Raw genomic sequence first — 13,046 nt, forward strand, 5'->3', positions numbered from 1 at the left:
GGGGGGGGGGGGGGTGGGGGGGGGGGGGGGGGGGGGGGGGGGGGGGGGGGGGGGGTAGGTTGCGCTGCGGGGCCGCGTGGAGGGCCGGAAGTAGGCGGTGGACCGACGGGCGGGCGGGAAGCGGGGGGTGCGATGCCGTGACCGGCAGCAGCAGCAGAACCGGCAGCCGGAGGCGGGGGCGCGTAGGGGTTAGCCGGGGGAGGAGGCGCTAGCGGGTTGGATGTAGGACCCTGCGCCGATGGAGCCGGCGCGTAGCGGTTCGACGGCGGAGCAGCTGAGGGGGGTGCGTTGTACGGAGAGGCAGTGCGTCCTGCATGGGGGGGCGGGGGAGCCATGGCGCTCGGAACACCGGATGCCGTGGCGTGCGCGGGAGGGGCATACGGGTTCGAGGCGTTGGAGGTTACCGAGGCTGGGCGCACGGGGTAGCCGCCCGTGGGAGGAGGCCCGACGGGAGGTGACGACACGTTGCGAGGCGGGGCCGAGCCCTTGGGAGGGGGCGGCGGAGGTGTGGCCACGCTGCGGTGGAACGACCCGGCCGAAGGAGGCGGGGGCGGGCTGGAGATGCCCGGCTGGCCGGGGAAGGGCGATGTGATGGGGGCCACGCTGGGCGTAGTCTTGCGCACGGGCGGCTTGGTGACCATGGGCACGTCGTTCCAGCTGCCCACGTCCTTGTTGATCTTGGGCGGAGGGCCGGTGTTCCTCGGCGGAGGGGGAACTGGAGCACCGGGCTGCGTGAAGGACGGCTGGGGGGGTCCATACCCTCCAACAGCAGGGGGCGAAGGCGCATACCCGGCATTCGGCGCATAAGGCGATGCTCCTGCGCCCGTGAACGAGGGAGCCGGGGGCGCGTACGGGTTGGCCGCCGCAGCCGCCGACCCAACGACAGGCGCAGGGGGTCCATAGGGGTTGTGTACATTGCTGGGCACAGCGGGCGTGGCGGTCACAGGGGGCTGGTAGCCGATGGGCGCCGGGCCACGCGAAGCCGCGCGGGAAATGGGTCCCGTCTGGCGCTGCTGCTGTTGCTGCTGTTGCTGGGTGCCCTGCTGACCCTTCTGCGTGGCAAGCCGAACGCGGTTCCGGGCCACTTCGGCAGCCGGGAAGTTGGTCGGAAGCAGGTCCAGGTACCGCTGCGCGACACCCAGTTGGCCGTGGCCGGCCGCAATATCGGCATACTGCGTGTACTTGTCGTACAGAGAGGCCAGCTTCCAGCCCTCGGTCAGCTGCCTCTCGGTGTCGTCAAACTTAGTGACGTGACGGAAGACAGTGACCTTCTCGATAAAGTGCTGCAACGATCGGGCGTGGATCGAGAAGGTCGAGTCGTTACCGGCGGCTTGGAGCCCGGCCTGCTCGGCCTCCTGCAGCTCCGCGAGCCAGATGTCTACAACCTTCTCGAGCTTGGAGCCGACGAGGTAGCAGAACGACGCGTCCTTGCGCGGCCCAGACTCGTAGATGCGGTCGCCCAGCGCGTCGCACAGGTCCGGGAACTCGGACGGGTCCGCAAACGTGCACAGCGCCACCATGGTCTCCTTCCAGTCGTCGAGGTCCGCGTTGTACACCACATCCCACAGGTTCTTGCCGATGACTGAGTTGATCAGGCGCAGGTAGCTCTGGCTGCCCTTCTGCTTTGCGAGGTACGACGTCTGCACCTTGTCCACGAGATCCTTCCCGCCGCAGTTAGCTAGGATGAAGGCATCCGCGACGCGGTCCTCCTTGAGGCAGATGTTGACGGCCTTTTCAAAGTTCCCCAGTATGATAGCCCGGGTGATCTGGTCCTCGGCCGCGTTGGCCCCGCTGAGCAGCTGGAACGGGTTGTCCGTCTTAGCCCCCTTGGCCGGCGTCAGGTCCGACAGGAAGTCGTCGCCGTCGTTGATGTCGCCCCACATGCTAGTAACACGCTTGTGCTTCTTCTTCCCATCGGCCCCAGGCGGTGCCAGCCCCGTCGGCTTGGCTTCCTCTTCTTGCTTAGTCTCTTCTTTAGCTTCGGACTCAGCAGCCTCTGTCTCCTCAGCCTCGGCCGTCTCATCGTCCTTGGCAAGGTCGAGATACTCAATGATCTTAGTGCGCCCATCCGACTCGTTCAACGTCTTGAGCACCTGCCAGTCGGCCTTCTCCTCCTCCGACTTGGCCTCCTCAATGTGGGAGTCGCAGATCGCCGCGATGTCCCCGCTGCGGTACGCCTGCTCAAACTTCTCCGTCGCCGAGCCGATGTCCGAGTCCACAGAGAAGGCCGATATTTGAATCTTGGACGACCGCGGCTGCCCGGCGGGCGTGTCGTTCTTCTTGAACGTGATGAGCTTGCCTCCATAGCCAAACGACACACCCACGGGCCGCTCGAACCAGACCGGCGCCCGGGCTAGCGAGAACGAAGGGCCCTGGATCTGCGCCGGTGCCTTGGAGAAGAAGTCGTCGTCGTCGGCCACGGTGGTCTGCGCAGCGGGCGCGGTCGCAGACGGGTTCGTGTTCTGCAGCGTCTGGATCGTGATCTTGCCGTCGAACGAGGCCGTCGCGATCAAGTTCGGGTTGCCCGGGTCGAAGCGCGTCAGGAACGTCCAGTTGGTGGCCTCGGGGAACTCGCCGTACCGCTCGCCCGTCTGCGGGTTCCACACCAGCGTCCTGTTGTCTTTACCGCACGAGATCAGCAAGCCCGGGTCCTGCTGGCACCACGACAGAGACAACACCCCCTGGTCGTGGCCCTGCAGCGTCTTCTCGGGCGCCTGCGAGTTGCGCAGATTCCACAGCAGCACCACCGGGGTATTATCATCCGACGTGGCCGTCAGCAGCTTGGTCGAGTTGGTCGGGTCCCACGCGATCGCGCTGACCGGCTTGCGGTTGTTGTTGAGCGTCAACGACGCCTTCTTGGTCTTGAGATCCCACACCGTCACGAACCCGCCCGCGCTGCCCGTCGCCAGGATGTTGGACACCTTACGGTTCCACGCCACGCAGTCAATATCATGCGCCGCCGCCGTGCCCAGCCGGAACGCCGTCGACGTGTCGTGGATGTCCCACACGTACAGCTCGCCCCGCGACCCGGCCGTCGCTAGCACTTGCGGCCGCAGCGGGTTGAATTGCAGCGCCTTGATTGGCCCCGTGTGCTTCGTGTCCCGCGACATGAGCGCCTCTTCACCCGCCAGCAGCTTCGCTGCGTCCCATAGCTGCAGCGAGCCATCCTCCATCGCGCCCGCTACCACACCCCGCGGGTGGTCGTCGCTCGGGGCGCCCCATGCTATGTCGTAGAATCTGTTCACAACCAACCAACCCCCCGGTCAGTCTTCGGCCCAGGACATAAAAGAAATCTCATGTTTTTGTTGCCCATGCATACCTAGACTCAGTGCTGATGCTCACCACCGGCTGCAGCTCAAAGCCCTGCTCTGGGCTGTCGAGGTTGAGGTCCCATAGCTCTAGCTTTGTCTCGTCTGAGAAGTCGGCATCCACAGCGCCCGACCGGGTGCCCGTCACTAGGATCGGGTTCGGGCCCGAGGACCACGCAAACGCCGCGGTCCTCGGGATCTCTCTCAACCGGACCATAGCGGTCTGTATAGTATGGTGTCGGCTCGAGAAGGAGGCGGGGGAGACGACCGTAATGTGTCAACGAGCGAGAGCAACGACAGCGATGTCAGGTACGGAGGGGTAGATAAAGTCGGTGGGGAACGTTTATGTCCTGTGTTTCTCGAATTTCTGGGTCTTTGCCGTGGCAGACGTGGCAATTGGGGCCGGGCAAAAGAATTAAAAGCACCAGATTCCCGGCCGCGGTTGAGTGCTCAGGTAGGTTGTGAGAGCGGTGCAGGGGTTTGGCTCGGTTTTGGTGCGACGTCGAGGTTCAAGTGCTCCGTGGGCGGCGTCTTGCCAGATTGCCTCGATCACTGGTGAAGGCCCCAGAATTTGGCATCCACACCAGCTAGCCTGACCGAGAAGCCCCATATAACCCTAACCCTGGTGAAGTGCCGAGCTCAGCTGTGGGACATTCCCAGCAAGCTCAAGGTGGGGCATCAACTTCAGCTCTCTGCTCGCAAAACTCCCCTGCTTCCATCGTCAAAAGCACGTGATATCCGTTCTTCCCAACAACAGCCAGCTCATTCTCCTGTACCAGCAAAGGCAAAGCCTTGATGTATGGGGTTCATTTTTGAGTAACCCGACATTGGCCTCAGGAATCTTTCAACCAGGAGAAAAAAAAAGCCAAAAACAACCCATTAACCTCACAACTCCAACTCACCTCACTTCACTCATTCAACAACAAAATGACAGACACAGCCCGCTGGAAATCCACCATCCACATCGGCGGTCTCTCCCCCGCCGTAACGCAAACCACCCTCCAAGAAGCCTTCCTTCCCTTCGGCGAGATCGCCGACGTATCGCTGCCCAAGAACGAGAATCCCCACACGGCCGCCGACGAACCGCACCGCGGGTTTGCCTACGTCGAGTTTGAGGACGCCGAGGACGCCCGTGAAGCCATCGATAACATGGACCAGGCTGAGCTGTTTGGTCGCGTTATTAAGGTGTCGGCTGCGAAGGCGCCGAAGAGTGCTGGGAAGGGACAGGGGTTGGGGGCGAGGAATGCTGTTTGGGAGCAGGTGGGTTGTTTTCTTCTGATGTTTGATGATTTTTTTGGGACTGGTCTGTTTGTTTTAGGCTGGTGCTAACAGAACGTGTAGGAAGGGTGGCTCGCTGAGCATGCGGTTAGTGAAGAGGACAGGTTGGCGGCGGAACAGGCGCAGAACGCGAGGCCGGATGATCCCATGCAGGGCTTGGAGGGGTTGGATGTCGCTGGGCCGAAGCCGGAATGAGAGATGGACAAGGCTGGGGTGTTTTGGCCGCCCGATAAGGTCGTGCACCGGGTAGTATGAGCGGCGGAGAGTTTCTGTTGTCTGCGAATGTCCCAGATGGAGACAATGGAAGAAGGTGGAGGTGATTGCATAACTACGGCGTTTGGGCAGCGGGTGTCAAGGAGCTTTTACGAATTAAGGAAATGCGTGTCCCTGTTTACGTCTTGACCATGCCTACGCATTCAATCTTTGATTCACCTCTCCGTTCCTGTCCACTGGCACGGCGTAAACTTCGGTTTCATATACAAGCCTCCGGCAATCTAACGCGGCAAGAACCCTCCTTCCACCAAAATCAACCCCGCGCTCCAACCTCATACTTAGTGGTGCTCTCCCTGATGGTGGTCATCGGCCGCGCGGTTTTGCCTCTTCAGGCGGATAGTCCCGTCGACCATGAAGTGACGCAGACTCGAGTAGCCAGCCGCTCCGACGGCGAAGGCAACGACGATGCCTAGACGGAAAGTGCGTGAGCTAAGGTGACATGCAGATGGGAAGGTGAGAAGCGAACGTCAAAACGCAGGGAGGCTCACCGAGAGGCCACAGCTCGGGCGGGATTCTCTTCAGGCGGCGCAGACGCTGCGAGATAGTGTGTCCTGCAAGTTGACAAGATCCCATGTCAGCTGTCTTTACAATCCTCCCCAATTCAATCGTGCTCTCTCTTCGAAATCCTTTCGGTACCCGTTGTCATCCCTGATCGGTTTCACGTACCAGACTGTTCCTCCTTCTGCATATCCCATGCCTGTTAGCCCCGAGTCCTGACGCAATTGATCAAACTGGCGCAAGGGAAATCGCATACCGGCACCGGCCGCATCAAGCGAGGTGTCTGGCGGAACATCCGCAGAGACCGCGTGGCAAACATGTTGTTGGAATTGAGTGGGGAGGTGTCTCAAGAGGACGAAATTCGTGGGCTGCGCGGAGGGGGCGTTCCGAGAGAAGCTCCAGGATGTCGAACTCACGATTTGGCGACGCCCGGCAGAGAGGAGCTCGGTTCCTGGAACAAGCTGCCCCCCCCTCCCCACAAAAAATGCACACCCGACCGCCAAGCCTTTGAACATAAAATAAGTCTAGTCGCCCAGATTGAAACCCGCCAGGCAGTGCTTTTTATGTCTGCCGTCAAAACTGCCCCGCTTTTTCCCGCATCATGACTTGCAGCGGGGAGGAACGAGCAAATGCGGATTCCCAAGCCGAGCTCTGGCCAAGTTCCCACTGCACGACCTGCGACCGACGAACCGACGACACCTCCCCCCGTCAATCAACATCACCATTGAAGCTCCCCCCCTTCGCCACCCACCCCCGTGAGCTCTTCAATTTTTTCGCCCAACATGTCCGACGAGGAGCGCGTTACCAAGCCTTTCAAGTTCGTCACAGGTACGATTGACCAGAAGCTCTCCTGTTCCTGCAAATTCCCTCGGCAGAGAAAACATGGCTCGGTGATTTGACAGGCGTATCGCTAACGTTGTTCTTTAGCTGGTATGCATTGCCTTTCTTATTTTTGCAGGAACACTCCGAGTTTGGATCCGAATTGGCCTCTTGTGTGGTGGACGAAATGGGAAGAAAGAGGGGGAGATGATGGGTAGAGAAAAGATTGAAAGGAGGAAACCGACGACCACGACGACGATAACAGAGAGGAAGAAGGGCCTGGACGGAATCACCGCTGCCCGGGGACGAATAAAATGCCACCCACCCAAAAGCAACCCAGTTTCTAACACAGATCTCTGGTTCTTAGGTGTCGACGCCCGCTTCCCGAACGTCAACCAGACCAAGCATTGCTGGCAGAACTACGTCGATTACCACAAGTGCATTATCGCCAAGGGCGAGGACTTTGCCCCCTGCCGCCAGGTTAGCTCTGCCCTTTTCCTCAGTTTGGGATAGGTTATTCAGGACGGGGGAGGGAGTTGTTGGATTCAACAGCAAGACCAGGGGCGTTCTTATGTTGGAGCAGTGACTAACTCTGGCAATCGCATGCAATAGTTCTGGCTGGCCTACCGGTCCCTATGCCCGAGCGGATGGTATGAGCGATGGGATGCGCAGAGAGGTATGTTTTACGCTTCGTAACCTTTGTCCCAGATCCGAGTTATGAGTTGTTCTAACACTGTTACAGAGGCTGGAAACTTCCCGGTCCGTTTGGACCAGTAAATGGACTAGTAAATGGGGTATTTTTTGAATCGAGGAGCGGGTGGTAGTTACAGGGGAGATCATCCATCCGGACCGGAAGCATTGGCATCAAATTCACGGCAGTGATCGGAATGGACATAGAGTTGGGGTACTCAACCGATACACTTATACTGTGACGGAGGGCGGGAGTAAGAGAAAAGGTTGCACCGGTTTATCCCGCAAATTGACGTGATCTAACTGGAAATGTGACTATAGTATCATCGATTTGGGTAACCCTTAAAGCAAAGGACCATCACTAGACCCTCTGATGCTAGCTGATACGCCAGGAACTCCCGCACCCCAAAAAACAAAACACAAAGGCTTATTATGAATTACACTTCGTCGCCCATCATGCTTCATCTCAGCTCTCCTCGTCAGAAGAGCTCATGAACTCATCGTCATCATCGAACCCGGCAAACTTCCTCGCCGTCGCTGGGCCAGCTCCCTTCCCATTCGCGACCGCCTTCCCCTTCCCTTTAGCATCAGGAACAGGCTCCGGCTCAGATGGGGGGGTCGTCGCTTTAGACCCCCCACTCTCCTCGCCCTCTTCTCGGTCTTCCATCATCTCATCCTCCCCAGACGACGCACTCCCACTCCCGCTCCCACTCCCACTACCAACCTCCCGGTCCACCAAATTATCCCTATACACCCCCTTCCTCATAACCTCCAACACCGCCTCCCTTGTACGATCCCCCACCTCCTCCTTATCCTCCACCCACTTCCCATCCAACCCAACCCTCTTACTCCCATATTTAATCTCCTCCTGCTTCCGCTCCGCCATCTCCACAATCTCCTCCCACCGCTGCCGCCTTTTCTCTTTCTCCGCCCGGTCCATCTCCGGCTTGACGGCCAGGTACTCCGCCAGTGCTTTCGCTTCGTTCACCGTGCGCAGCCGGCGCCCGTCTAGGTTACGCGAGGACCCGTGCTCGTCGGCTGGGTTGCCGCCCTTCTTGCGCTTGGACATGCGCCCGCCGGCGGCGCGGAGTTGGGAGCCGAAACCACCTTTGCCGCCGCAGAGCGCGGGGTGGAGGCGGAGGGAGAGGATCGCATTGTTGTTGGTGTTTGTCTCGTCTTCTTCTTTTCCCTCCTCTACGGGAAGGTAGTGGGAGATGGGGAGCGTGGAGGTGAGTGGGATGGCGCGGCTCGAGATGGTGGTGAGAAGGAAGCGGGTGGTCGAGGTGGTGGTTCTCGCGGCTGCTGGTAAGCGGCTATCGAGTTCGTCGAGAAGCGCGGTGACGGGGGCGGTGGGTGGCAACGGGAGAGAAAGGGTCGGGGGGAGACCGCTGCCGGTGAAACTGGTGATGAGAACGTTGATTTTGGCGGGTGCCATCTTGAGTGGTTTGCGATCGTACTTTGTAGTTATTGTGGTCAGATACAAGAAGGGGTGGCGAGAATGCGGTCCGGGCGATCCAAAGGATACAATCTTCGACTGTCAATCAGGAAGGTTTGGTTGAGCTTTGGGAGGTGATCTCGTCGAGAAGTTGCCGTGGGGTTCAAGTAAGAAGTGGCGATGGTCCCAAATGACCCGTGGTTACGGAACTAAGGTGGCCGGCGCAAGCGTTGTGTTACTGTGTATGTTTGTCCCAAGGCTCGCTCTGATGTGAGAGCGCATGCGCTCGAGGTTCGCAAAAGATGACAATGACTAAGCAGTCGCGCCAAGGAATGCTTTGCAGCCACGGCCGTGCACCGCCGCATATACCCTTGTCCATTTCTTGGACCAAAGTCCAAATACTGTGGCGGTGCGCCCCGCTATTCCCGAGCCCTACCATAACGGAATTTCGTGCTGCGAGCCCACAAATCACTGCGATCTTGAATTTTGAAGAGCCCGTCTCCTTCAACGCCGACCCTTTCCCAAGACCAAGCTTTTCAATTGTGTCGACAACGATCAAGCCGCCAAGATGCTTATTCCGAAGGCTGATCGCAAGGCGATCCACGAGGTATGCCCGAATTTTGTATTTATTCGTCACCGAGAAGCATTTATGGAGGAATACCGGACGAATGAACTTGGTATCATCAACGGCACGTTGGGAATGATCGCTAACGCCCGAGACAGTACCTCTTCCGTGAGGGTGTGATGGTTGCTGCGAAGGAGTAGGTTCACCGATTCCCCCCCAGACGACAAAATCGATTTCTGTCGACGATCCTTCGTTGTTGCTTCGAAACGAGAGATTGCTGCATTGCACCGACGACAACATGCGACTGCAACCCCCGATTCGAACGCATCGGTTTGTCGATGAAATAAGCGAAACATCGAATGCTAACCGGTGGTCTTTTCCACTTCCACAGTTACGAGTCGACCCACGAGACCGGCATCCGCAACCTCTTCGTCATCAAGGCTTGCCAGTCCCTGACCTCGCGCGGCTACGTCAAGACCCAGTTCTCGTGGCAATACTACTACTACACCCTCACCCCCGAGGGTCTCGACTACCTCCGGGAGTGGCTGCACCTCCCCGCCGAGATTGTTCCGGCTACGCACATTAAGCAGGCGCGCTCGCACGCCCCGCCCCGCGGCATGCTCGGCGAGGAGCGTGGTGAGCGGAGGTTCGGCGGCCGTGGCCGTGGCGACCGTGGTGATCGTGAGGGTGGCTACAGGCGCCGGGATGCCGGCGAGGGCAAGGAGGGCGGTGCGCCGAGCGACTTTGCTCCTCAGTTGTAAGTCGAGTCTATCTCTGTCCGGGGCAGGCATGGTTTTGGCACCTCTTGCGGGCCATCGCCTACCCCCCCCCCCCCTTTTCTTTTCTGCCTCTTGGAATACCCTGGCTAACTCGATGTCCTTTTTCTAGCCGTGGCGGTTTCGGACGTGGTGGTGGCCGTGGCCGTGGTGATGCCCCTCCCTCGTAAAATGGAAGGCGGATAATCTCTCTCTCTCTCTTGGGGTTGCCAGCAACGGCACAACGGCATGGGCACGACATGTACTCTACAGTCTCAGAGTGATAGGGTTATGGTCGGCCGGCAATGCACAAAGCACCTACTCGCCAGGACCGTGAGTGGTTTGCGTGTGGAGTTGGTGGTTAGAGATCATTCGGAAAAACTTCTGCATTCAGGGTCATTATTGCGGTCAATACGATTTTTGCTCCCATCCTGGTGTTTATGGTGCTGTACGCAGTGGGTTCGGTCGACGGAATTGATGAGGTTATGACCAACGCAAGAGGGGCTGGCTTTTTCCTATTCCAATCGTCCGCACCGTTGAGAGTACATGTACCTGACCCCGCCATGTTCCTGTTTTCCCCCTTTAGGGAGGCTCAAATAACGTGGAGGGTATTAGATCAACATGCCGTTTTGCTGTTTCCCATATTCCGCTACGCTGTGGGTTGATTACGTTGTAGGCGGGGTGAAATGGTCATCGCCGAGTCAGCAAATGGGATTGCCTTGGCTTCCATCTTCGTTTGCTTGCTTGTTGCTTGTCAGCGACGGCGTGGTCTGCATAATCAACAACCAAGCCAAGCTTCCCAGGCCGAACCATGATCTCCACCCCCGCTCAATACCCAAACAAGGCAAAGCAGGCAAAGCAGGATGGCAGTAAAGCTCCACAAGTCTGAGCGCGGGCCGGACGTCACGGATAGAAGAAGCCGAGTTGGAACAAGGTCACAGCGCCCATTGGATCAAGATACCCATCTTCACAGGCGGCCAAAGGGCGATCATTAACTCTTGGGGGCATTGGGGTTCTGCATCGGTCAACGCCGTCAACACGCCACTCCTCTGTTCCCTGTTGCCGCTACACTAGGAGCTCCAAAGTATAAACGGTTCCCCTCATCCCTAGATTGAAGTCCTGGATTTCCTATCCCCAGAGAGCTCTTCCTAACTGCAATCTTATCGCCAACACCTCGACGTCAGAGTGCAGTGCAACCCTCCAACTTATACCCCAATTTGGCTAAAAACCAACCTCGAACACTCACCCCAACAACAAAACCACCAGCCTTAGCCCCGTCAATATGGCGTCCACAAATCTCCCCACTGAGATGAAGGCTTTGAGGTGCGTACGATTGAATTTTTTGAAATTTGTTGCCCTAGACTCCAAGCATTCAGAATTTGTGGCTGGGTCCATCTCTTGTTTGTTGTCCCACTAATACCGAGACACTACGTCATCGCAGATACAACAAACCTGAGGACTTCGAAATTGTCAAAGTCCCGCTCCCCACGCTCCGCGATGGCGATGTCCTCGTCAAGGTGAAGGCGTGTGGTGTGTGCGGAACCGGTATGGAAACCAATTCCTAGCATTCTTCCTTTTTTCCCACCTTGTCACTTTTCGGGTTATTGTTGTTTTAGAACACGCAGAACTAATACACAACAGATCTGGTAAACTACCCTCCCCAAACGCCGAAAAAAAAATTAAAAAAAGAAAAACCGGTAGACAGACAGACTAATTCCAGGAATTTAGCACATCCACGAAGGCGAGTTCATCGCCGAGTTCCCGCTCATCCCCGGCCACGAGACCATCGGCATCGTAGCGGCCGTCGGCCCCAAGGTGGTGGGTTTCAAGGTCGGCGACCGCGTGGCTGCCGACAACTCAGAGCTTTGCGAGCACTGCTTCTACTGCCGTCGTGGCGAAGGCTTGCTTTGTGAGAACGTACGCGTCTTCCGACCCATCTATCTATCCCTCTCTCTATCTACCCCCATAGCTCCCTTCGCAGTCAGACTGGAAGTTAATGTTTACTCTCTCTCACAGTGGACCGGCCATGGCATCAACCTGCCCGGCGGTTTCGCCGAGTACTGCGCCTACCCGCAAGCCAAACTCTTCCAGATCCACAACCTAACCGACATCGAAGCGACCCTGATCGAGCCTGCGTCCTGCGCCGCCCATGGGCTTGACAAGATCCGTCCGCGGCTGGGCTCCAGCGTGCTCATGTTTGGTGCTGGGCCCACGGGTTTGGTATGTTTCCCCCCCTTCTAGCCCTTTAGCCGTTCCTATAACGTAGGTTAACAAATCCCCAAAGATGCTCGCCCAACTCCTCCGCCAAAACGGCGTGACCCAGCTCACGCTCGCGGCCCCAGGCGGGTTGAAGATGGAGCTAGCCAAGCAGCTAGACGCAGCCGACACATACATCGAGCTGTCGCGGTCTGATCCGTCGGCACAGTTTGAGCAGATCAAAAAGGACAACCCGCACGGGTTTGACATTGTGGTGGAGGCGACGGGGTCGCCTAAGATTTTGGAGGACGCGATTAATTACTGCCGGAGGGGTGGGACGTTGGTTGTTTATGGGTGCGTTTTGTCCTTTTGTTTTGCGTTACTCCCTCTCTCGGATTCCCCCTTTGTGCTTCTGCGAGACAAGATGCGTTACTAACACCCCAACCAGCGTATACGCCAAAGCAGCTAAAGTCAGCTGGCCCCCCTCTAAGATCTTCGGCGACGAGCTGAGGATCATCGGATCTTTTTCCGAAGTCCACATGTTCCGTACGTTTTCGCCACCCACCTAGCTTCCTCCCATCACCCATATACCCATATCGTATTCTTTGCTGTATCATCATACTAACACACCCACCCCACAAGCGCAAACCGTCGACTATCTCGACTCAGGCAAGATCAAGACCAAGGGCATTGTCAACAAGGTTTTCAAGTTGGAACAGTATGGTGAGGCGTTGGAGAGCATCCGGAACAAGTCGGCTATCAAGGCCGCTATTGTGTTTGAGGATTGATAGACTAGCCACATCGTGGCTCTCACTTGATATGATATCAAGGGTGGGCAGATGTGCCTAGGACTAGGGATGCTAAGAAGTGAAGCATGGTATCTTGCCTGAAAAGGTTGAAAGGGGGAAGAGTCTAAGTTCATAGAACAAAGAATCACACGCAAACCACAAAAACACGAAGGACTAATTGTGAGCTTCAAATTCTTGAACTTGACAACACATTACTAAAAAAGGACCCCGAAATCCAATTGTCCGCCCGTCTATATAAATAACTTTATGTAAATGCGATCGACAACCAAGACTGCCGATGATAAAAAACTAGACATTGTCATAATTGTAATACCCTTGTATGTAGGTACGTGTCCAAAGTAGCCCAGACAAGACACCACAAACGGCATACACATGGATGGATGTACTCGAGAGAGGGAGGTCATCATGCCCTGGTGCGCA

The 13,046-nt window shown here is 57.4% G+C and overlaps 7 protein-coding genes across 7 annotated transcripts; 4 read left to right on the forward strand and 3 right to left on the reverse strand.

Annotated features, from left to right (window-relative positions):
* Positions 1-107: 107 nt before the first annotated feature.
* C8A04DRAFT_32646 (uncharacterized protein) lies at positions 108-3,525 on the reverse strand (the record flags this gene model as incomplete). The annotated part of the gene is made up of 2 exons (XM_062782165.1): positions 108-3,237; positions 3,320-3,525. Coding segments are annotated over 2 exons (3,336 nt in total), but the record flags the coding sequence as incomplete, so codon positions are not given.
* Positions 3,526-4,235: 710 nt separating this feature from the next.
* On the forward strand, positions 4,236-4,781 carry C8A04DRAFT_15508 (peptidyl-prolyl cis-trans isomerase E; the record flags this gene model as incomplete). Its single annotated transcript, XM_062778515.1, has 2 exons — positions 4,236-4,568; positions 4,650-4,781. The coding sequence occupies 2 exons, from the start codon at positions 4,236-4,238 to the stop codon at positions 4,779-4,781; spliced, it is 465 nt and encodes a 154-aa protein (XP_062633188.1).
* Positions 4,782-5,137: 356 nt separating this feature from the next.
* On the reverse strand, positions 5,138-5,676 carry C8A04DRAFT_32648 (uncharacterized protein; the record flags this gene model as incomplete). The annotated part of the gene is made up of 4 exons (XM_062782166.1): positions 5,138-5,268; positions 5,348-5,410; positions 5,526-5,541; positions 5,614-5,676. 4 exons carry the CDS (start codon positions 5,674-5,676, stop codon positions 5,138-5,140), a joined length of 273 nt encoding a protein of 90 aa, XP_062633189.1.
* Positions 5,677-6,139: 463 nt separating this feature from the next.
* C8A04DRAFT_40401 (cytochrome c oxidase, subunit VIb) lies at positions 6,140-6,953 on the forward strand (the record flags this gene model as incomplete). The annotated part of the gene is made up of 4 exons (XM_062784930.1): positions 6,140-6,185; positions 6,544-6,656; positions 6,789-6,852; positions 6,919-6,953. The coding sequence occupies 4 exons, from the start codon at positions 6,140-6,142 to the stop codon at positions 6,951-6,953; spliced, it is 258 nt and encodes an 85-aa protein (XP_062633190.1).
* A 379-nt stretch (positions 6,954-7,332) lies between these two features.
* On the reverse strand, positions 7,333-8,301 carry C8A04DRAFT_32650 (telomere stability and silencing-domain-containing protein; the record flags this gene model as incomplete). The annotated part of the gene is made up of 1 exon (XM_062782167.1): positions 7,333-8,301. One exon carries the CDS (start codon positions 8,299-8,301, stop codon positions 7,333-7,335), a length of 969 nt encoding a protein of 322 aa, XP_062633191.1.
* A 568-nt stretch (positions 8,302-8,869) lies between these two features.
* C8A04DRAFT_32651 (Plectin/S10 domain-containing protein) lies at positions 8,870-9,812 on the forward strand (the record flags this gene model as incomplete). The annotated part of the gene is made up of 4 exons (XM_062782168.1): positions 8,870-8,908; positions 9,025-9,062; positions 9,258-9,623; positions 9,755-9,812. The coding sequence occupies 4 exons, from the start codon at positions 8,870-8,872 to the stop codon at positions 9,810-9,812; spliced, it is 501 nt and encodes a 166-aa protein (XP_062633192.1).
* A 1,091-nt stretch (positions 9,813-10,903) lies between these two features.
* Positions 10,904-12,605, forward strand: C8A04DRAFT_32652 (chaperonin 10-like protein; the record flags this gene model as incomplete). Its single annotated transcript, XM_062782169.1, has 7 exons — positions 10,904-10,944; positions 11,063-11,138; positions 11,350-11,538; positions 11,638-11,841; positions 11,906-12,171; positions 12,266-12,363; positions 12,460-12,605. 7 exons carry the CDS (start codon positions 10,904-10,906, stop codon positions 12,603-12,605), a joined length of 1,020 nt encoding a protein of 339 aa, XP_062633193.1.
* Between the last annotated feature and the right edge of the window lie 441 nt (positions 12,606-13,046).

Source organism: Dichotomopilus funicola (assembly GCF_033296635.1).
Source record: "Dichotomopilus funicola strain CBS 141.50 unplaced genomic scaffold C8A04scaffold_95, whole genome shotgun sequence".
NCBI classification, from domain to species: Eukaryota; Fungi; Ascomycota; class Sordariomycetes; order Sordariales; family Chaetomiaceae; genus Dichotomopilus; species Dichotomopilus funicola.